The sequence below is a fragment of the Sparus aurata genome, chromosome 4 (genome assembly GCF_900880675.1).
Source record: "Sparus aurata chromosome 4, fSpaAur1.1, whole genome shotgun sequence".
NCBI lineage: Eukaryota > Metazoa > Chordata > Actinopteri > Spariformes > Sparidae > Sparus > Sparus aurata.
Genome location: NC_044190.1, coordinates 10,678,774 through 10,702,387, shown reverse-complemented (window position 1 = coordinate 10,702,387; position 23,614 = coordinate 10,678,774). Strand labels below are relative to the sequence as shown.

Below are 23,614 nucleotides of genomic sequence, written 5' to 3'. Positions count from 1 at the left end.
AATATTACATTATGATGACCCAAACTGTACACAACCCCCCCCCCCCAATTAATTAGACAGTTCAGCAATGTGTCTTACCATCTGTACACTGATGACATCCAGCTGTACTGCTCCTTTAAAATGTCTGAATTTGACAAATTGACCTCCTTATTAACTTGCCTCAACTGTATTAAGGAGCGGTTAAATGATAACTATTTACAGTTAAATTCGGAAAAGACTGAAATTGTAATTATTGCCACTGAAGGCAGTGTTCCTTTAATAAAGCAGCACATTGGTGCCCCAGGTTCATCAGTCAAACAGAACCTTAGGAATCTGGGAGTTTGATCCAGCAATGTCTTTGGAGCATCACTCCAAAAAACTGATCAGAAACTGTTTCTTCCAACTGCGGAACATCTCAAAAATAAGAACAATTGTATCTAGGCCTGAACTGGAGATGATTGTGCATGCTTTTATTTCGTCTCGCCTGGACTATTGTAACAGCCTTTTCTCATGTTTTAATAAGAAGGTGCTGGAACGTCTCCAAACCGTTCAGAATGCTGCTGCAAGACTTTTAACTCACACAAGTAAAAGGGCACACATCACCCCGGTTTTAGCCTCGCTCCACTGGTTGCCAGTTCATTTTAGAACCCATTTTAACATTTTAGTCCTTACTTTTAGAGCCCTGCATGGACAAGCCCCCCGTTACATCTCTGACCTGATCCAGCTCCACACTCCCTCCCGTAGTCTCAGGTCATCAGGCCAAATGCTGCTCGTGGTCCCTCACACTCATTTTAAGACTAGAGGGGACTGATCTTTTCAAGCAGTTGCACCTCGGCTATGGAATGACTTGCCTCTCTCTGCACGCTGCTTGAACTCAGTCGATTCTTTTAAAAAGCACCTAAAGAGGATTTTATTTGAGCGGGCGTACAGTTTGAACTAGTGTTTTAGAGCTGAAGGATTCCTCTCTTGTTGCTGTTTGTTTGTTGCTTTTTTATTGTTCTCCTCTCCTTTTTATTGTGTTTTATTTGCCATTACTTTTATTTGTTGTATTTTATTTGTGAAGCACTTTGTGATTTCTATCTGTGAAAAGTGCTATATAAATAAAGATTACTTACTCACTTTTTCTGCAGCTTTTCAACTGACATAGTATGTTGTCACTGTGGCTGTCTGTGTAGCTAAATGAATCATTGCAAAAAAATGGAGTAAGTAAGGAAAAGCCCATTTCAGCAGTTTTATGTAATTTCTTGTGTTTCACCTCCGCCTATTCCCTCGTGCCATTTGCAACACTTTTATCAGACGTGATCTCGTCTCCCTCTGCGCTCCCTCCTTTGATGTCGGCTTGGTGTGTCTGGCCCTCAGAGCGCTAAAAGATAAATGAGCTGGAAGCAAAACATTAACTTCCCTGATTTTGTTCCACAAACAAAATCACGTGTAATCAGAGTAATTTCCAAGATGCTTTAATCATGACATTTTACACACAGTGGATATAAAGAGAAAGTGAAGTTGAGTGTCTCTAGCTTCTGTAACGGGGTGTGGTCAGGTTTACTTACAAGAAGCATTATAATGAAATTAGTCAGATGTGACTGGAATTTAACAAAAGCAGGTGTGGTTTGGCAGATACAGTGCAGCAGTAGTAGAGAGATACAGCAGTTTCACCACCTGTTGAGTTGTTAGTTCAGAAGGACACGTATCAAATGAATAAAGTCAGACCTTGAATACATGGTTTGGAAATGGTAAAGTTTTTCCCGGCTGAAATATTAAATACACACAAAATTGTTCTGCTCAAACACATTTTTATGCTTTGTTTAACTCAGAATCACATTTCATTGGATGTTTCATGCAACCAGCCCCAAGATGAGTCACCAAAATAGTAAAACTAAATGAATGTTTTGCAGTAAAAGAAACGAGACATGTTCAGCCTTTACAGTACAGTAACCAGAGTAAATGACACAAAGACACAGGATTTCATTTCACCGTGACTTTCAAGTTTTAGTCATATTGTGACCATTTCAACACAGATCATGTTGAAACAGGAAACACTGGTCGCTCATGATAGATTCACTTGACTAATAGACAGACCTGCAGTCAGACCACAGTCAGGCCTTTCAGAGGACATCATCCTTTTCCTCTGCTGTCTCTCTCTCTTTCAGTCATCCACCATCTAATCCTTGTATTTGGGTCAGGCTAGAGAATTATGAATCTGGGCTACAGATATCTCAGTCATTGGTTCACTCTTTTTCTCCAAACAAGGTGTAGTGGAAAGAGGTTGTGGACTGACTCATTGCTGGACGAACCACTTCAGCTCACACGTACCTGTTCATACTAATATGCTGATTGAACATTTGAGTTCTAAATATTACTGAAAATATTCTATTATCAACATGTGAAATTAAGTGTAACTTTTTAAAATGCTTGGTCTGTAGTCTCAACCTGTATTTTCAATTTCACCCTTTGACATGGGTTCTGTTAACACCCGCTCCGGTCTTGTGCCTTGGTCTGTCTCCTCCCCCGTCTTCCTGCACTTCCCCTCTGCAGCTGATAACAAGGCAGGTCATCAGACGTAGTTAAACACAATACAAGGTCTAAGGCCACTGCTAAGAGGCTTAGAGGACTATGAAAATCAGGTTCTACAAATTCAGGTTCTGTCAGCAGCAGCAGCAGCAGCAGCAGCAGCAGCAGCAGCAGCTCCTCTGGGCAGGTACTGCTGCTGTTTGACATGCAGAGATCGTTCAGAGAGATGACAGCTTAAAGCATTAGTGGCGCATCACAACATGCCCCTCTGCTTTGTCTACTGATGGTTTGTTCATTTGATTTTGAAATGGAGATCATGTTTTAAAGAATAAGAGTGACTGTGCAGTAGGCAAGCTACATTGCATAACAGATGACTCAGCCACAAACACATACACAGCCTCAGGACACGCCATTAAGCAGTGGCTGCACTCCAAAAACGAGATTAGTCCTCAATCACACCGTGTATTTGATGACTGGTGATTAAATCAAGAGGAGGGGAACAGAATAGCTGCACACTATAATGCAGGGGTGCCCACACGGAAACTTAATCATGAGCCGAAAGCAAACACCTATTGTATTGGATCCTAACCCTAACCCAAGTTCTCATGAGCTACTGATTTACGTTAATCACTCTACTAGGGATGGACTGATTATCTGCTTGGCTTTTGATAATGAGGGAGTGGGAGAGAGTATAAAATGTACACAACATCGACGAGGGCTGATGTTTGGATTTTTATTAAAAGATGAATATAACACGGCTGTGTTCGGTGTGTTAAGCACATCTGCATAGAGAGAGTGAGAATCGAGAGGTCAGCTGGTGTCTGTATCGCTGCTGTGGTACATGAGACATTACAACTGTATTAAAATGCTGGTATGATGTCTTCATGATGTCACATGTCTATGGATCCTTTTCAGGTCTATGTTAGCTGAGCGCCGCGCACGTGTTGCTGCATATGCTGTATGACTAAATTTTTACTACAAATGTCCACTGGGTCTAGATATCAGTCATTGATCTCCTTGATTACTAATAAAAAGTGTTGGTTTCGACCCAGAGAAAAACGTTGGTTGATCCCTGAAGAGCATTTTTCCCTTACAAAAAATTATAAAACTGCATGAACAGCATTTCATATTACAAATCTTTAGATAATTGTTCCACTAAGAAGGCCAAATCAAACCTTCTTGTGGGCCAGCTCAGGCCAGCGGGCTCCACTCTGGCAGCCCTTGTATAAAGCATAGCAGTTTAATGGCACTGTATAAACTGCATCCTCTGTCAGCCCGGGTCAGAGTTGTGGATGGCCAAATAAGGCAACACTCACATTATGATTAAATCTTAAATAGCAGTCCAGCCAGAGCACATACCTTGTATGAATGTAGTTTTTTAGCCCTAGATCCTATAATACAATGCATAATAAAGGGTAAGTCTCTAGTTTTTCCTCCATGTTTTGTCATTATAGTAGTGTTGCCAGTGTAAATTACTATTATGAATCAAAACAAAGGCTTTAGTGCATACACAAGTCAGCATGATGTACTGCATTAGTGTAAATACCATTTGCAACACCTTCAAAGACGATGTGATGACGCTGAATGATTACACGAGCAGGTGGGAGGAGCTTTAAGTTTACATTACTCAACCAAAAGTCATAAACTAACATCCGTACTCAAAGTCATCTCTGGAGAAAAATTGTTGTCATTGTGTCAGACACACATTGTCCCATTCATGTTCACCAGCCAGTTTCTACAGAATTACAGAGCATGTTGTGATGTGTGATCACTACACCGACAGTACAACACATGCCTGGCTGTGGCGTTCAGGGTGTTACGGCCGTCCTCCTCGGCGTGTCATTTCTTGTGTGTGTGTCTACATATTGGCTTATGTGGAATAAGTGTACAGTACATGGTCTGTTGTTGCTGCTCTCATATTGATTGAGTTATCTTTGTTGTAGCCAATTATGATGCGTGAACAGGTAGAGGGGAATCAGGATCTCGGAGGCCACAGAGTTTTTCAACCGTTTGTTTGTGTGCGTGTGTGTTCGTCCGAGATGTTTTCTGTTACATCATAACGTTAGTGTTTTTGGTTTTCCTTCATTTTTACACGTTTGTTTCAGTTTAGTCATTCAACACAGACGATTTTCTGTAAATAGTTTTTCTCGGCATTTAATAAACGGTAAAACGCATACGTCATGGCAGACCTCATCTTTTGCACGACAACTCGTTGGAAATGACTTCACATTCCCTGAAGTGGCAGTTTTGTGGTTAGATTGCCACTACAATCTAAAGTCACATGTGAAAGATGCAGATAATGTTCAGGCATTCGCAGCCTTGATAGATTGAAAGGTTAGATTGGATTGTGTTTTGTGTTGCTTGTTGAGTATTTTATCTCCTGTTTATAGATCCTGCAGCAGATCAACTGATGAGTCAATATAAACAAATAAATATTAATAAATATTCGGCTTTTCCTTTCATGCTTGATACAAAGGGACAGTCGTCTGCAATTTATATGATAATGTTTTGAAATGAAACAGTAGGAAAAGCACATGTGTACAGTAACAGAGTTTCAACATTGTTGTGCACGCAGCCTCACTCTGCAGTTATCGAGACACGATACACAATATTAGTGACACCTTTGCTTTTCCTAGTAAAAATGTCATGCTCTGTTATCTTAATTCTTATAGATTAGACCTGGTGACATTATCAAAGTTAATACAGTTATTAATTACAAAATCAGCTGGTTGCATGCTCTTTATCTCTATAGTTGTTCTTCTCCCAGGTAGTACATAGTGCAGTCGTAACAAGTACAATAATTATTTATTATTTTATTTATGCATTTAAGAGTTCTTCTCCCCTCCTTTGATTCTATTCCAAGAGCTGATAATGTGATTTCTGTTTATATGCAGTAGTTTCTGACATTACAGCTGAGGTCACATTTTCAGATATAACACTTTTGAAGCATTTGTCATTGAAGCACCTGCACCTTATTGAGAACAGGTGGAGATATTTCCTGTGCATACACTGTGAGAGCTGACTCCCCCTGAGAATGAAGGTCATTGTGGTTGATCACATGTTCTAGGAATGACGTAAAAAGCATTAAAGTACTTGATGAAAGTATCGATCTTCTGATCTAACTTTTAACCAAAGTGGACAAGTGTATTTCCCAAAATGTGTGACTGTTTCTTTGTGGCTGTTGTTATGTTCAATCTGAAGTTAGCAGAGTTTGGTTTCCTCTGAATAGGTCAAAAGTCAGCGTCTCCCAAAACAACATGACCATTGCAGCGGAACAGCGCCAAGCAAGTTTGAGCCGAGCAAGCTGCTTGGTTAGGGGGGAAAAAGCTTCCTTGCTTGTTTATAATTATTACATCCTGGCAACAGAAGACGGTTTTAGTCAGAATGAGAACTACCCGACCAGTTGTGAATGTCTGGAATTGTGAGAATGAGACATTAAATATTTGCAGCTCACTGTCGCTGATAGCTGTTGGTAGTAACTGAGTCCTCTTTGCGTCTCTTTTTTACTCCAGCTGTCGGTGATGTCCAGATCTTAGACACAGTCTAAATCAATCATGGACTCCAAGAAGCCGGGCGTGCTGCGGAATCTCCGCCAGAAGATGATGCCGCACCTCCTGCGAAGCAAGAAGAGCTCCAGCAAGTCTCCCGTCCATCTAGAACACACCATGGACCATCGGATGAGCTCCTCGGTGCCCGACATAAGGTACATGAGGCACGAGTATTCTCACGTCTGTTCCAGCCCGCCGCTCCAACAGTACAATGCCCCCAGCTACAGCAGCCCCTCCTCACCACTTGTCAAGCCTGATAGACGCCTGGCAGGAGGGGGGAGTGGCCTGAGGATGGAAGCTGTCGATGGAGGATCTGGGAGGAGTGAACACAGACTGAGTGTGCCTGTGGACAGCACAGACTGGGCTTCCTCCCAGGAGTCTTTCAACAGTCTGTGTGAGGAGGAGAAGAGTTCCCCGGAGAGGATCTACCGACCGGCCGGGGGCATGGAGGCTGAGGAGCTGGCCCTGCCTGAGATGATCACCGTCTACAGCCCAGAGCCTCCCTCTGTGGACGCCTCCCAGGACAGCTCACAGGTAACAACACTACATTTGACCATCAGTCCAAAGAAAAGGACACATCACTCTTCCAAACACAAGCAAAGGGCTTTATATAATGTAATCAAGGTTAAACGTCTTCATTGTCTGATTATTGGCTTCCTACTTAGATAATAATATCGTAGAATCATTAACAGTGAGCATGACAGTAGAATACGTTTTATTGTATTTAGTTTGTAACTCAGGCAAAGAGATAAAGTACATGTAAAGAATTGGCTGGTTTATTGTAAGTTGGCGGGTGTCAGGTGTCTGGTGTATTTACACAGGATGTTCAAAGTTTAACTTGGAGGAGCTGTGATGAAGCTGTAATTGGAGGAACTTCCAAAACCAATAGTCCACAGAAACACTTGGCAAACTCTAAACTGTGTGAGTGTTTTTATACTGCCAAGGCATTGTGACACTTCAAACAGGGACAAGGATGTGAAATGAATGTGCGTGCCACGATGGCATGGTCACATTCGCTACTTGGTGCACCGAAGTCTCAGAGAATAATAGATAATTAACTGAACTGTGAAGAGTAAAACAAAAGATCATTAAGACATTAGGCTCTTTTTGAAGGTTATATTTAAAATATGCCATCTGATATTTTGGTGAGTTACTGATATTACTTTATCTTTTTGTGGACATATTTTTCATCCTTTAAATGAAAGTCTTGCACACACACAGTTTTATGCTTCAAAGACAAAGATGGACACAGTTTTGTCCTGCCTAAGAAATATATTTTATATTTGCGTAAGAAAAGACATGATATTTCCAATTGCACTTTACATTTTTATTTATTAGTGCACTTCTTAAATTTCTCTGTTTTGGATAGGATGTAGTTATTAGGCTGTTTGTGAGTGAGCAGTAATCAAAGATTTACAAACAGCTGTATTATACCAGATTTAGTAATTCTATAAATGTTGCATCACTGAGCAGCTCTATAAACTTGTATAAAATGTGTTCATTGTTGGTGTGACAGTAGAGAATTCTTGAGAATGTACATGTACATTTACATTTAGGACATTTAGCAGACGCTTTTGTCGTAAGCGACTTACAGTAAGTACAGTTGTCACAAGAGAGAAACCACAACATATCACTGTCAATAAAGTAAAAAAGAAATGTATTTACTCCTCGAATGTATTTTCTGGATTCTTTTACAAGTCAAGTTGCTAATGCACTCCTCATAGTGGACCCAAACTAATGCAGAAGCAATAACTCCCACACTGAGACATAAAACCTCGATACACCTTTATTTGATCGGATAATCTACTTGAGATTAGGATCTCTTTAGCAAGAGAGACCTGAGTACAGCAGAAAGGAAAAAAAACTGGCAGACATATTGTTATAAAAGGAAAAATACATACATAGAACATAGTACATACATGACATAAGAAATAGATTCAAAGACATGGATCAGTGGCAGGAAATCCATTTGAGGTGAACTTTACGTTTGCAGTATAATAAAACTTCTTCGGTCAGTTGAAAGCTCTTCCAAACAATTAGTTATATGAACAGTATTTGCTGTCTTTAAATAAAAATCACAGTAGTGTACATTTCCCATATCATGAGATAAAACTGGATTGGACGTCAGGGTCTGTATACCTTCTGTGATGTAATATTACCTTTGTGTACATACAGAACAAAGTCTAGAGACACGTGGAATCATAGTCCTGTCTGTCTTTTGACAGTCATGTTTGCTCTCACAGTGGAACATTTGACATGAGGCTCATAGTTCAGTGAATACCTTCTTCAGTGGATAATACTGTGAACAAAGAAAATGATGCTTCCATGTAATCTCCACCTACATTACATTCCACTCAGCTGCTGTCAGAGCAGTTGCTTTCTCTTCAGATGAACGCTGCTGCTGCTGAGTTTCAATGTGTCTTCAGGTTCCAGCTTTCCTTACATTGATTAAAGAATAACTGAGTTAATTTGAAATTGCGAGAATTCATTTAAATTTTGAATTATTTTTCCTCTAACAATGTTTTTTTTGTTAATCCCTCAAATATGTTTTATCTGGTTTCATTGTTGATGATGATTTGGGGAGGGCACGAGGCGACATTGACACATCGACTCTTCAGAGATAAAAATGCTGATAAACAACAACAGCAGATAGTGAGTGTTGTCTTGTGATGGTGCACCACACCCTCATAGTAAGCTCTCAAGTTATGTCAACAATCTACGAGAGTATTTTACCAAAATTAAAGGAAGTGAAATTTAAACCATCATCACTTGCCCAGTGAAATATTCTAAAATCTACCAGATTGAATGAGTTAACTGAAGTACTGATTGCTGTGGAATTTGTGCACACATTCATGTCTTTCTCCGGATCAATTGTAAGCACTATGGTGCCCCTCAACCTTTTGACTTAGGCTACATCCTTTTATCAGGTCAAATTTGTATTTTTTTTCTTTTGGATATTCTGATTTATGATCAATCTCCTTGAAACTGCCGACATTGTCATCAGGTTCAGCTCTAATGTTGACATACTCATCATCGTCATCATCATTTTACCTGCTTAACATCAGCTCATTAGCATCGCCATCAAGAGCATGTTATCATGCTGAGGTTGTCATGTGTCTAGCTAGGCTGGTGACTCAAAATCTCTTTTTATAAATCTTATATTAGTTGATACTGCTCTATATTCCTGAATAACACTATGTTTAACAGCTTAACAACCAGTGCTTTCACACCATAGAAATACTGCAGGCTAGTCCAGTCAAATAGAGTCGACCTCAGTGTACAGTACACAGTGGTCAGTGTATGGTCACATTGTGGAACAGGGGGGTTAACAGGGGCGCTGCAGTTCCTTTTCTCCCTGTGGCTGCAGAGCAGGTTAATCCGGTCACAGTCGCGTAACAACATATGGCACACAACAAACCAGAAAATCACCCTTGTTGACTTTATTTGTTAAACACTGTCTTTTGTAAATGTGCATTTTATTGCCAAAAAAGCAGATGCACTGTCTCCCTGTCATGTGACCAGTCCACATTGTACATTAGGATCCAAAAGAAGATTCAATTAAAGTCCCTCGTGGTTTAAAGTCTACAATGAGGTAAAGGCTAAGAGTTGTGGATACTTTGATGTGGACAATAGGGCAGAAAGAGGGCAGATTTCTCTTTTCCAGAACCAGTGCATGTCCTGTGGTTTAATGCTGTTCAGTCCCCAGGATGCAGGAATTTTTAATAAATGCTCAGAGGATTTGTGCCGGTGGTAGAAATACCAAAGAGAGATCAGTTCCTGAACCTTTAACTGATCAGCAGGCTGGAGCGTTTCCTCTTTTCATAATGGGACTTTGCTCCTTCTCTTCAGTTTCACATGATAGATTTTTGAATGCATTTATGTTTGCCTCCGCAGTATGATAATCATGATTTCAACGGTCACGTGTTAAATGACGAGGACACCCAAAATGTAAGTGCTGCCATACAATTTGGGCATTTAATTGTTGGTATGGGGGTTCAGTGTTGTTGAACCGATGTCATTTTGATATCATTTACCATGTTACCATGATGAAAAGGTGGGTGAAGGTGGTGCTTTCGTCTGTGGTTTAAATGAATGTTTCTGTCAAGTGGCTGTGATCGTGTTTTGTGTTTAAGTGTCATGCAGAAAGCAGCATTGTGCTTTAGCTGACACACACTCGTGTCGAGGTTTAAGTCCAGATTATTGTGTTGTGTTCAGGTCATGATGGGACAGTAGGCAATGTGTGTGGTCCAGCAATCAGTGTCTTTTTGTCTTTTATCATGGCTTTTAGGCAGGTCATGGTTGGGAAGCTGAGTAGGATGATTCCAGGCCGCCGGGGTTTATTCTCTCAAAGATGCTTGGTTTGGAGGAGAGGCTTCATAGTGATTAAATAATTCATCGCTTTGACACAAAGCATAGACGTCATACAACAGCAGAAAGCCTTCCACAGACTGTGCTTTTTGTATTCAATCAAAAAACATCATCACTGTCAAATGGTCAACACGCAACAAAAAAGAATCCAACATTAGGAGTAAGAGACATAATAAGTAGATTCCAGTATGTGACCAGCATGCGACTTTGAAATGACAATGAAAGTAGAACAAACCTTTTTCTGTCACATGTCACGATCTTGAGAAGACCCCCCACGGCTTTCTTTTTTGAGGAGTAGATTGTGTTGGAATTGGGACAATGTGGACACAACAAGTGATTTTAGATCATTGTTATTGTTATAATAAACAGGCGCACGATTAGAATGCCCCTGATGACGGCTTAGTTGTTTTACCCCGAGTAGCCTCTCATTATTTAGTCAACAGATGTGGTGCTGACACACACCGGCACTAAAGCTATCAGATACAGAAAAGTAGCATCAAAGGTCTGGAAAAAAAAAATTATCTTGTTTTTTTAAATGAAAATCTTACAAAAGTTTTTGATTTTCAATGTAATTTTGGAATAAAAAAACATGTTTATGTGGTGGCATAATGTGGTATCTATAAAAACAATAATAACTAATTAATATATGGTAGATTTATTGTTAAATATGTTTTAGTTAATAGCTATTGTTAACAAACAATGAAATGCTTTATTAACCATTTCTTGAATAATTATTTCTTTTTTAATTTGCTGCTGTTAATAACTTACTATGACTGAACTATGAACTAAAGTTGAACCAACCATAGATTAACCATTTATTAGTGATGGTTGTTATAAAGAGTTTCAGATGCTCAGAAAGTCCAGATGTGACCAGATGTGCTACAGCAGTATTACATTAGATACTGATGACGTGTTGATGTGTATGTACAGAGTGAGATGGGACACGAGACCTCCGCTGTGGCAGAGAACTCCAGACCTTCTCTGAGGTCTTTCCTGCTCACCATCAACCTGAAGGAAGGACGCAATCTGGTCATCAGAGACCGCTGTGGTAAGAACCTCGCCTGCAATGCAACACACAGTGCCTGATACTGCAGGACAAAAAGGAAGTGTAAATAAGGATGTATGTCATTCCACATGTAAACAATAGACCATAAAATCATGTGGTGAGAGTTTCTAGTTCTTTGCGGCTTGTTGCTCAACTTTTTCTGTCCATACAATTTTTTCTGCCTAAGTGTTTAATGAGCTCTACGGCTAATAATGCATAGAGTGTAACTGAAGCTGCTTTCATGCCGTGTTATTTAGATCACTATGTCCTCTGTAGTATATACTGTGTTCTGGTGTAGTGTAGGTCTTATATTCCTGTTACTTCTGACACATGGTTTAACAGTTTGTCACCTATGTCATCATTTAACATGTGCGTGTGCGTTTCTGTCCCAGTGAGTAAGTGCTTCTATTAATACTTATTTATTCTTCGCACACTCATTTTCATTTATAATCTTTAATGTGCTGTGTGACTTCACACAGAGGTTGCTGAGGAAGTGTCAAATCTCATCTGTTCTTATCTGTGTTTAGTTTTCTGAACTCACCTCAACTTAAAGAGCATTTGTGCCCAGAAGAGCGTGCTCACGTAAAGCTGTGTCCTCTGCCCGTGTGTGTTTTATGTTGGACCGTCCTCGGTTTGTGTGTTTAGCCTTGGTGAGACGGCCAGAAGCGTATGTTTGGTTACACACTGTGTTATTGATTCCATGGACACCACAGACAGCCAGAGCAGGATTCCTCACAACATATTGGAACCTGTCTGAGCCACACCCAGCATTCATGACGCCAGGCCTTTCATTCTGGGCATGTGCTTGGATTAGATATTCCCTCTCTTGTTGCCTCATATTTACACAACCAGGCTGTGGGTTCAGATAATGCAGGGAAAGAAAGCGGAGTAACAAGAGGCGGGAGGATTTGGTTTCACTGCATTATTGTCTTTTAAAAGCAGCACGTAAACAATCCTTAATTTCTTCTGTTGGTTCAGACTATGAACACTGCAGGCGTAGCATATGTTGACAGCTGTATTCTGATTGACAGTACTGGTTTATTGTGTAAAAGCGTTGTAATGTAATGCCTCTGTTATTAAAGCAAAAAACAGGATGTGTATCCTGAGAAGCTGATGGTCTCCAAACTGTCTTGTGTAGCCTGCTGCCCTCAGCTGGTCAACTGACATAATGGATAGGATTTACAAACTGTACCTCGTCTACCTTGGAGTGAAAATTATTTCACATAACAGCATCAAATATGAGATATTAAAGGGTAAAAAACACTGAAACAACAGATAGTATCAAAGGAATTCAGTCGTCTTTACAATCACCCTCACCTGTTCCATGCACATGTGAAATAGTGGTCACAGGATAGCATTAACATAACTAGACAGACATAAAGAAAGTTGTCAGCTGCTGCCACTTTCCACGCTCAAAGCCGAAATCTGATTGGCTTTTAATTCAGGAAGCTGCGGTCTCATCGGCTGCGGGGGAAAAAACCACTTCCTCTGTTCACACACATGAGAGATGACACTTTGAGCAGACCTCACTCTTGCTGGAAACCGGCGAGTTTCCCTAGAAATTAAGAGACAAGGGTGAATGGTTATCTAGAAACCTAGTCTGGACATGAGATTCAGGGGAGTGTCGTTAGTATTCAGTCACAATGAGTCAGCTCTGCTTTAGGATGGAGACAAAACAAAAGTCCTGTCACCGCTTCAAAATATATCGACTACCACTTAATTCAAGTCTGATTAATCCCCTCACCTTGTTATCAGGCTCAGTTAACACCTGTGTAACATGTTGTGTTGAGTCTGAGTAGCAGAAAGTGTCTCTATCAGCAGCTGTGTGTACTGGAACCCCCGCCGGTCTGATCCCTGTAAGGAACGTCTGCCAGATGTGACAGTTACTGATCTAAACTACAATGATTCATGTTGTGTATCATTTTCAGGCACCAGCGACCCGTATGTGAAATTCAAATTGGATGGGAAAACATTCTACAAAAGCAAAGTGGTTTATAAAGACCTCAACCCCACATGGAACGAGACCTTCTCCCTGCCTGTGAAGGACCTGAACCAGAAACTGTTCATCAAGGTGACTCACTATGAGTTCAATAAGTTATTTTCCTGGAAAGTTTATTGTTATTTTATATTTAGTGTGTCATCATTTAATCTTGGGACAGTGTGATTGTTGGGTTGATTAAAGGAAGGAGGAGCACTGCAGTAACGGCTTTAATGTGTTAGCTTAGTGGTGTGGTGTGTTTTGGTGTTTGCACTCAGTCCACACATGAATTAAATGTTTATTTACCTGAGTTTGCTACCACAGCATTTCACTTCAAGCCAGCTGTTGTTTCAGCCCCTTACCCCTCAAGCTGAACATTCATCAGTGAATTAAGTCAACTATGAAACCTTTTATTGTGATGTTTTTATGTAAACCCACAGCTGATCACTTCCTGCACTCCATACACAGAAACAAATAACTGATAATGGTGTGTGAGCTCCACAGACAGTGGACAGTGTGTCCGTGATGCCCTCTGTGTCAACTGTCTGCTGATGTTTGACATGAAACAGGTCTACGACCGCGATCTGACAACGGATGACTTCATGGGCTCCACCAGTGTCACCCTGTGTGATCTGGAGTTTGACAAGTGAGTGCAGAATGTGTTGGAGGCAGCTTGAATATTTATGGGACAAGTACAGATACTGATGTTTGATAGGTCTGAAGCTGATGACAATGTATTGTGTTGTATCTTTCAAAGAGCTCTTCTTCTTCTTCTTCTTCTTCTTTTAAAGAATTGTGGGCATTATATGTACTGATCTGGATGGTTTGCAGTTGGACATTTAACTCATCAGTGCTCTCTGGTGGACACACTGTGTAATGGGGACACACCTCATGATTTTATCACACACATCTTTGGTATTTCTCTACAGACATTTCTTGTGCCTTATTGGCTGATTATCAACCTGGCCAGTTTATCTCTCATGTACAGCTGTTCGAATCAAGGAGTTACTAAGAGGAAAGTTTGCTCCATTACAACTACAGTAAACCAGTTCTTGCTCTCCGACTCCCTCTCCAACAATTATCATGCACATTTTTTATTTTTTTAAATAGATAAGTAAGGTGAAATGTGAGAGAATCCTAGTCGTAGACATGAATAATGCAGAAGTTTACAAATAAAATAGAATACAATGAAAATAAACTATTATATTGTGACCCATGACGCATCAATCAAAGATTCAAATAGTTCTATTCTCAGTCTAAAAAAACTAGAATCTCACAAGCAAAAATCACAGATAACCAAGTCATTATTTTGAGAAGCAGATATTTGTTGTTCTGCTTTCCTGTCCTGGTATTCATCTGTCAGACCCTCAGAAAACAAATGTCGAATGACAAATCTCTGACCTCGACCTGTTTAAACTTCACGATTGAAGCTGATATTTGCTTTTCTTTTTCTTTTTTCAGAGTCAACGAGCTGTCTTTGGCTTTGGACGACCCAAATAGCCTGGAGGAGGACATGGGGGTCGTGCTGGTGGACATGAGTTTGACACGCAGAGACGGAGACAGCAAAAAAGGCCCTGTATGGCAAACTCCCATATGTGTCTGTGTACCGCATGTTATCCCACAGTAGGGTTTCTTGTGATGCATGTACAGTATTTATTACACATTTATGTTCTCATCCATTGTTTCTGTCTTTGTCCTACTAACCACAGTGTTTTGTTTTGCACCTAACATGCATGCTCCTGTTGGCAGCGGTGGCCCCAAATACGAAAACGAAGTGTTAGGGTAAGACATGATGGAGGGAACACACTGAGCAGACACCAAGTAACATTTACTTTGGTCAGATATCTATAAGATGTAAGCAAGAGAATGGATCAAAGTCAGATTAAAAAATATAGTGAAATGTAGGAAGGGAAATATAGATCCTTCATTAACTCTAGATTAATGAGTCTGTGTGACATCCCATCATGCTCAGGGTACGGTCGCCTTCACCACAGTTCAGAGTAATCCAACCGCTGCAGCGTCTGCTGGTACACCAACACTGTGTTAAGATCACTAGTGTTACCTGTACTTAGGTTTCTCTCACTCCACAAGAGGGCAGCACATCACCACATTCTTTTAAAAGTAAATTGTTTGTCCTAATTAGGAATAAAATCTGACAAATCATTAGGAACACCTACCTGATACCTAATGTAACCTAATATACGCTTTTTGCCCAGTTTTTGAGTCCTTTCTTCACTGCCGACTCTACACAACATGATTTGACTATTTGTGGCCTCAGGTTACTTTATAGGATAAGTCTGCTGATGAAGTAAATTCTCCATATTGTCAGTAAATCTCACAAAAAGACCAAAACCAACAATAATTGATTTTACTAACTTACTGTTGGTGTATTAAAATACGTCCCTGAAAAGGTCAGGAGGATGAGCAGAGTAACGGCTTTAAACATGTTGATGAAGGTTCTCAGTCATCAAGGTCATGGTTATGTTGTGCTGTAATGTACGCATCTGCAACAAGCTTGAACAACCTTGTTCTCCTGTGTTATAGAGCACAACTTTTATCTGAAACCTGTAAACTCAATAGATTTGGGCACTGTAGTCTATTCTGAACTGGTCCCACATTCATTGTCTTGTTGTTACAAATCATTTTGTTGAATATTATTTTGCCTTTTAAAGTAGGACTAAGTATTTAATGCTGAATAAAGTGTTACTTCAGTGTTCACGGTTCAGTGCGCTGCTGCACTGTTTAGACAATAACGTTTACCGCTGAACCGTAAAATATCCTGCCTTCCTTTTATATCTTTGTCATGACTGTTTCATAACCACATTTGAGGAACTGTTGCAACAACTGTTGGTGTATTTGGCAGAAATCTATATCAGAATCTTTTTCTTTGGTAATATCAAGATCAGCCCCAAGAACACAGTCTTGTTAAGGTTCTAATAGTAATATTTATCAGATATCGGTCTACCAGCCCTTTAATGTTGCAGTAGCAAAACAATCGAGTACAACGCTGCTTTTCATTGCTACAAATTAAACTTTTCATTTATAAGAGGAAGAATGTGTTATTTCTTAATAGCTCCTTACAATTAAACGTATAATTGCCCCCCCATTTATTCAAAATAGAAATATTTTTGTTATTAGTTGGAACCACAGAGTACAGACTTTGAGTTTTTTGGGGGGGTTTATTCAGTCGAGTTGTCGGCAATAACAAAAACAAAAAATGCTATTCAAGCTTTGTCTATTAAAAGAGTCTGATCATTGTGTTCTGACCTCTCTCTGGCAGAATGTTTATACACAGATCAGCTGCTGCATGCATGCTTTTTTTGTGCTTATCATGTCATTTTCTGTACACTCTCTCCTCCGTAGTGCATGAGTTGGGCAACTCTCTCTGAGATGCTTGAACCACCACATCTGGCATCTTTGCTCACTCCTACGATTAGTCAAAAAAAAAACTTTTGTATTTGTCTGGAGTTCCACATGATTCTGTGTCTGGAGGTTGTTTGCATTACTGAGTGGGTGTACCTGAAACAGGGGCAGCTGAGTGCACGTTCCCCTGTTGCTGCAGATACTTACTGTTCTCTGCCCAGTGCTTTCTGTGCAGCCTGTTAATTAAGACAGGATTTTGCGCCCATGCATGCAGCAGTGCGGAGTCAGACAGGACGTCAGTGACAGCTTCGTCTACATTAATTGAATCTGGGTTAAATGTATCTCCCTACAGCGCTGTGTCTTCATGTAAGCTCAGCTAATTATCTGAGCGTATGGCTCCCTATTATATATGGAAGAGAGGCACTGCTCTGCATTGTAGCTACTGCAGGCTTTACCTAATCTCTCAGTGAAATTAATTGAACAATTTCAGTCTCTTTTCACTGAACAAGAGAGATAATATGGTCACATTCAGCCATCTTGCAATCATGCGTTTTATAATATCCACAGCACTGATTTAGTGCTTGTTGCCATCTTATTTAAGCTTTATATCATTGAGTATACATGACAGTATTTAAGTAAAATCCCCCTCTGGCCATGGTTCTGTTTTGTTTAATGTATTTTCTGTATCAGCTCGAAGCATGTATGTTGGAAAAGGGAGATAATAGGTAAAGATGTAAAAAGAATTTGACTTGAAGAATTAAATCTCTAAATACTGCATGCAAGTTTTCTATTTGTATTCCAAAGCTGTGTTTCCCCCCTTACCCCTCTCCTTTGTTTCAAATCCCTCTCCTGCAGGCGGGAGGCATTTCTCAGAGCTTTCGTCTGTCGGAGTCACTGAGGAAAAGTCAGCTGTGGACCTCTGTTGTGTCAGTGACTCTGGTCGAGGGTCAGGAGCTGCCGCTGGACTCTCAGGGAGGTCAGCTCTTTGTTCGCTTCAGACTGGGAGAGCAGACATACAAAAGCAAGGTACTGGATGGAGGACTAATGCTTTTCATCTCCTGCACTCCCCTCCTCCTCTTCCTCTTGAACTGTCTTTGTTACTCTTAATTCCTCGTCTCCCCTCCACTCCTTCCCCTGCTCCCTTTTTCTTCTTCACCTCAATCTGAACCTTTTAAAATGATAATGATAATTTAACCCCTTTCTTTAATCCCTATTCTCATGTATTTCCTCTGTTTTCTTCTCATATCACCTCTCCTTTTGCAAGTGTCTTTTGCAAAATACTAAAAGTGTATCTCTAAAACTAGAAATTATTTATTTCAAATGTCCAGAGTGACTTATAATTAATACAGCAGTACTATAATCTATCTGGAAATACAAATGTGAGGCCCTAATGTCCTTATGGATGGATAACTAGGATGTAGCTGTAATCGCTGCTCATCCTGGCAGCTGCACGATGTCTACAGTGATGCTCTCTTTCTTGCGCTGCTGGCTCTGAGGCGACTGTCATTGATGATTATCTCGCTATTTTGCAGCATCACCCATCACACATCAAAGCTACGATCTAATAAACAGCGTTTCTTCTTTTCTTTTTCTTTCCCTATATGCAGCTTCAAAGTGACAGTAATCGCTTTTTATTCCTTCATGTGTGATGGAAATTTCTAACACTGATTCCTGAAGCTGCTTAAACAACAAACAGTTCACACACGTGTCTGTTGGAAAATTAAATTCAACAAATGCTAAAAAAAAAAAAAAAAACCTAGACATATTGCATATTGGTTAATTTTCTAAAAAATAGCTGTGAAGTTCCATTGAAATAACCACAAACATGTTATAAAAGGTTAAGACATTTGACTGACAGAAAAGATAATGACCATTGTGACTCGACAGGAAAAATAAAAAAGTAATTAAAGTTTGGAGCCCTTCATAAGGTCACAAAGTGCCTCACAAGAGTAAACACTGGTAAATATAAAAACATTAAAAGATACAAACAATTAAAGATAAGTAGCAACAGCCTTGAAAAACATCTCTCAGATGTAAAATCTTTTCAAAGCAAAAGCCAGTTTGAATAAATGAGTCCTTATCTGCCTTTTAAAGGCGTCAACAGAGACCAGAGAGTGTAAGGATATAAGAACATTGTTCCACACTTTTGGAGCCACCACTGACGGCTTGATCACCTTCAGTTTTTAGTCAAATGTGAGAGACAACCAGTGAGTCCTGGTCAAAAACACATCTAGTTAGTTCTTCCTGGTGATGTGAGAATGGAGCAGGTCACAAACGCACCATCGAGAGAGGCAAATGAGGCAAATGTTCGGGGGAATATGGCCACTCATGTCGGCTCATTTAGCAATGAAATAATAAACCCCATAAAACCTCCCATGAAGGCACACTACTGTGCACCTCAAAGTGCTGTATGTAATGATGATCGCTGGCCTTATGTCGATGTTCACAATGTGACAGTGTTGAAGCTGTTTGCCATTAATTTAAGTTTTATTTGTTCTGGGTTTTCTGGTTTTCTGGTTATTTAAAGAAAAATGTGCTAATGTAAACACTGAAAATGGAAAACAAGGTTTGAATTTTGTAAATTTTTTGTTGGTGGCAGATTATTTATAAGATAATGGTGATGAATGCAGGTTAGAGGGAAATATATATGTGAGCCACGATGTTTAGGGTGTTAATGTTTTCTGTCATCTGAATTTGCTACTCTCAGTGTCCATACACAAACATGAATTTCTAAGTATTCTCCTCAGTTCTTATCAAGTATTTTCAATGTTCATTTTCTATCCTCGTTCCCGATTCAGAATCACTGCAAAGTCTCCAAACCTCAGTGGAGAGAGAGGTTCACTCTGAACCAGTTCTTGGACGGTCATAACATGCTGGAGGTGGAGCTCTGGTCCAAGGAAGGACGCAGGAACGAGGAGTGTTTGGGGACGTGAGTCTACATTCAGAACCTGTGTATTTGTATGTGTGTGTGTGTACTTGCCCTTCAAAGCCAGTGTGTGAACGAGTCTCAAACAAATTATTCGCCTTGCTGCAAAACACCTGAACCCAGAGAGGAAAAAACTGACTTTCAGTGGAGATTTCGAGAAAAGCAGCCTGGATTTTTTTTTCCTAACAATTTGAAAGCGAACACCAATGTCAGCCCAGTGAGAGGTGTGTGTGTACAGTCAGGTGAAGAAACGGTTCTTGTAAGTGTTTAAGTGAACCGTCAGTTGTTCAGTATACGGCCTTCAAATTGTTGTTCTATTTTAAAGATGTCCATGCATGGTCGTGTGCGTGCATGCGTATACAAGCTGCAAAGATTCAGTTTAACAAAAAATAAGAATTATTTGTCAACTCTTACATTTCTTGTCAACTATTTTGATCATTCTCTGATTCCAGCTACTTAAATTTGAATATTTTATGTTTTTCTTTTCTCCTATGACTGTAAATGGTTGTGGAAAAATCATCTCAGGCTTTGGGAAACACTGATTGACATTTTTCACCATGTTCTTACATTTAATAAACCAAACAACCGCTCTGTTGATCAGAAAATAATAAAAAGATTCATTTACAGTGAAAATGTTTGTTAGAAACTGATCTAGTATACTTGCTCTTACGTCCGTATGTGCGGATGCTTTTGTCTTTGTGCGATGTGTGTACATTTTACATTTGCATGACTGCAACTGTATACCTGCATGTGCTTGCCTGCATTAGCACACAGTTTGTGAAATCCTTTGTATGCATGTGTTTGTTTGCACAGGTGTGAAGTTGACCTGTCCAGGGTCCCTGTCAATCAGAGGCAGCTGTGCACACACTCCCTGGACCAGGGGAGAGGACGCCTGGTCTTCCTGCTTACAGTGAACACATGCAGTGGCGTCTCCATCTCTGACCTCTGTGCCGCACCACTCGACGAACCACATGAGAAAAAGAACCAGCTGGAGAACTACGTCAGTACCCGTACTGCTGTATTCTGTCTGTACTGTATGGATGCATCACGTCAAATTGACGTGTCAGTATATTTAACACTTTCATTAGTAGTTATCAGTCAACCCTTAAACTTAATTATGAAATATAAAAGCAGCGGGTGATGGAGAGATTTCAGTCTGAAGTTTGATAAATTATGCAATTAAAAGCCCATTACAGCAGGCTAAGTATGAAGATTATTTATCATATCATTTTGACATACTTGATGATGTACAGAGAGGGACAGTGCAGGAGATACTATTGCTTTACAGTCTAACTCCCTTTTCATGTTTAGTCCACCTGAAAATCAATAAAGTTTTACCAACAGCAATTTTCTAAAGCAAAATGTAAGTTTTTAGATCCATCCATCCTGTTATCACAGTATTATCATTATCATTGAATACTTATCATGCAAAAAACTTGGAAGAAAAACTTTCAGTGGCTTGAAACTTAAAATGAGTAATCTATCATGGTTGGATTAACCGTCAAAGCTACATTAGTGAATTTCGGTGGCAATACTATCGCAAGCACGGACTTGTTGGCAAGTTCTTTTGAAAAAATACAGAAATGAGAGGCACACAGAGTCAGCTGCTGCTCCACCACCAATCTGGTCGTCTGTTTCTTTTTTTTTTATGAAGAATATAACGAGAGAGAAGATAGCATGCAGCAGTCAAGTCAAGTTTGTTGTTCAGCGTGAGATGGAACATGTTTGGGCATTTTAAAAATCTTTTTACTCTTCTGCTGTAAAAGTAAACGTCTCATGTGCCCCGTTATAGCCTGTCACTAACTGTGTCTTGATGCAGATCCACAGCCATCTTAAAAACAGACATGAATGGCTGTTAGTAGGGTGTATACCTCCACCAAGGCTCACAATTCCCCTTTTGTACTTACTCATGGATACCAGCCACCTAAATACCCCAGATTATTTCCTCAGAAATTAACGAAAATGTGGAAAAAATCTCACAATGTTCGAAATCCTCGATCTGTCCATTTATCTGGATCTATACGAAAAGTTAATGGGGTCTTTTCCAGGCTGAGACCCATCCTCCATCCAGGTGTTGTGGAAATCCCTTCAGTAGTTTTAGTGTAATCCTGCAGACGAACCAACAAGCAAACAGATACTGTTGAAGACACGACCTCCATGAAGAGGTCATTATTTAGATTTAGATTGTTTCGCTCTTCGATGGTAGTGGGTGTTCTCTGACTGTTTTCTTATTGAAATCTCTCCATATCTTCATGCCATTCCTGTCTGCTAACCGTCCCTGCAGAGTTTGAAAAGGTCCCTGAAAAACCTCCGTGATGTTGGTTTCCTTCAAGTCAAAGTAATCAAGGCTGCAGATCTGCTGGCTGCGGATTTGAACGGTACCTCACACATTTGGATTTAAGTTCTTTCTTCATTCTGTCACACTTGAAAGAGCGAGCCCAGTGTGAAAGTGTTTTAACATCGTGTTACAGGAAAGAGTGATCCCTTCTGCGTGTTGGAGCTGGGGAACGACAGACTGCAGACCCACACCATCTACAAGAGCCTCCACCCGGAGTGGAACAAAGTCTTTACACTGTCAGCTTGACTCTTTTTTCTAATTTATGTAACATTATGTATGTTGAACCACATATTGTATGCTGTATGACAACATACTGGGACATGCAGTTTAGTCATTTTTGGGGCTGATTTGTGAGTATCTAACCTCTGTGTTTGTCTCTGCAGCCCTGTCAAAGACATTCATGATGTTCTGGTGGTGAATGTCTTTGATGAGGATGGAGACAAGGCGCCAGACTTCCTGGGAAAAGTTGCCATTCCCCTGCTCTCGGTACACACTACCTCACTCAGAGTCTGTCATGCAGACAATAGACTCATCTATTTACACTCTGTGTCTAAATTAAAGTGAAGAAGGCGATAACACTCCAGCAGGGGGTTGAAGACTTGCTAAAATGTAATCCAGCATGACTGATGGTCAGGTTCATGGATGAGTTCAGCACCTGATGCCCTTTCTGTCCTGCAGATCCGCAGGGGACAGCAGATCACCTACCCGCTCAAGAAGGAAGACTTAGGTGGGCTGTCGAAAGGGAGCATCACTCTGGAGCTGGAGGTTATTTTTAACCCCGTAAGTAAAAGTTAAGCCTGCAAAGAGGAGATGAGTGCATGATGGCAATGGAAGGCCTAGTCCACACGTACACGGGTACAAAAACGATCTTTTAGCATTTTAGCATTCCTTTACAAATCTCTCATCACAGTAATATTACTTGAAAACCAATATCGCATGGCCATTACTGTACACTGGGCACGCGTGTGCCGCTGTGGTTGTATCCTCTGAGGTTGGTTCATTAGTTTGTAATAAAATGTGTTATGATACAATATTTAGTTATCCTTACTTTCAGTTTCTATTATAAATGTTACAGGTAGCAGGGCTGGTACTGAAGCATTGTGTCTCTTTAAACAAAGACTATGTTACTATGTATCCATTTTGTCAACGTACAAACTCAAATACCCAATCAGGAGTGAAAGCAACATCGAAATCTCAGTTTAAACCCATCCAGCTGTAAATACTAATAACAGAGTTTCTCTATATTTTCATCTATTTTTTTCAGTTACCTAAAATGTTGTTTATGTGTACAAAAGGCCATAGTGCATAAAGAAAATTACGTTTATTGATATAGATATTGGGCGCTGCTTCTCGTGTCCTCATGACTTGTTTTTCCTCTCAGGTGCGAGCGAGTATAAAAACCTTCCAACCGAGGGAGAGAAGATTCATGGAGGATAACCCCAAATTTTCCAAAAAGGTTTGACACAGTTTTGACTCTTTTGCAGTATAATCCAGGGTCTTTTTGTATTAATCAAAAAACCCTTTGTGACACACATGCTACATACAATTTGAATTGTAG

General features: G+C 40.1%; 1 protein-coding gene across 3 annotated transcripts in view; it reads left to right on the top strand.

The window, feature by feature from the left end:
• mctp2b (multiple C2 domains, transmembrane 2b) overlaps window positions 1-23,614 on the top strand; it is a 42,741-nt gene that overhangs the window by 6,090 nt on the left and 13,037 nt on the right. Inside the window, exons 2-16 of one of the 3 annotated variants that reach the window (XM_030415271.1) lie at window positions 6,003-6,572; window positions 9,933-9,986; window positions 11,337-11,454; window positions 13,380-13,522; window positions 13,999-14,075; window positions 14,891-15,005; window positions 15,179-15,211; window positions 17,648-17,818; window positions 19,591-19,721; window positions 20,532-20,718; window positions 22,003-22,096; window positions 22,190-22,292; window positions 22,440-22,542; window positions 22,735-22,836; window positions 23,438-23,512. In XM_030415271.1, coding sequence (XP_030271131.1) covers window positions 6,045-6,572; window positions 9,933-9,986; window positions 11,337-11,454; window positions 13,380-13,522; window positions 13,999-14,075; window positions 14,891-15,005; window positions 15,179-15,211; window positions 17,648-17,818; window positions 19,591-19,721; window positions 20,532-20,718; window positions 22,003-22,096; window positions 22,190-22,292; window positions 22,440-22,542; window positions 22,735-22,836; window positions 23,438-23,512 — 2,034 coding nt within the window. In that variant the 5' untranslated portion in view covers window positions 6,003-6,044. The remainder of the gene's footprint in view (window positions 1-6,002; window positions 6,573-9,932; window positions 9,987-11,336; window positions 11,455-13,379; window positions 13,523-13,998; window positions 14,076-14,890; window positions 15,006-15,178; window positions 15,212-17,647; window positions 17,819-19,590; window positions 19,722-20,531; window positions 20,719-22,002; window positions 22,097-22,189; window positions 22,293-22,439; window positions 22,543-22,734; window positions 22,837-23,437; window positions 23,513-23,614) is intronic. The other 2 variants (XM_030415273.1, XM_030415272.1) reach the window with 2 other exon arrangements.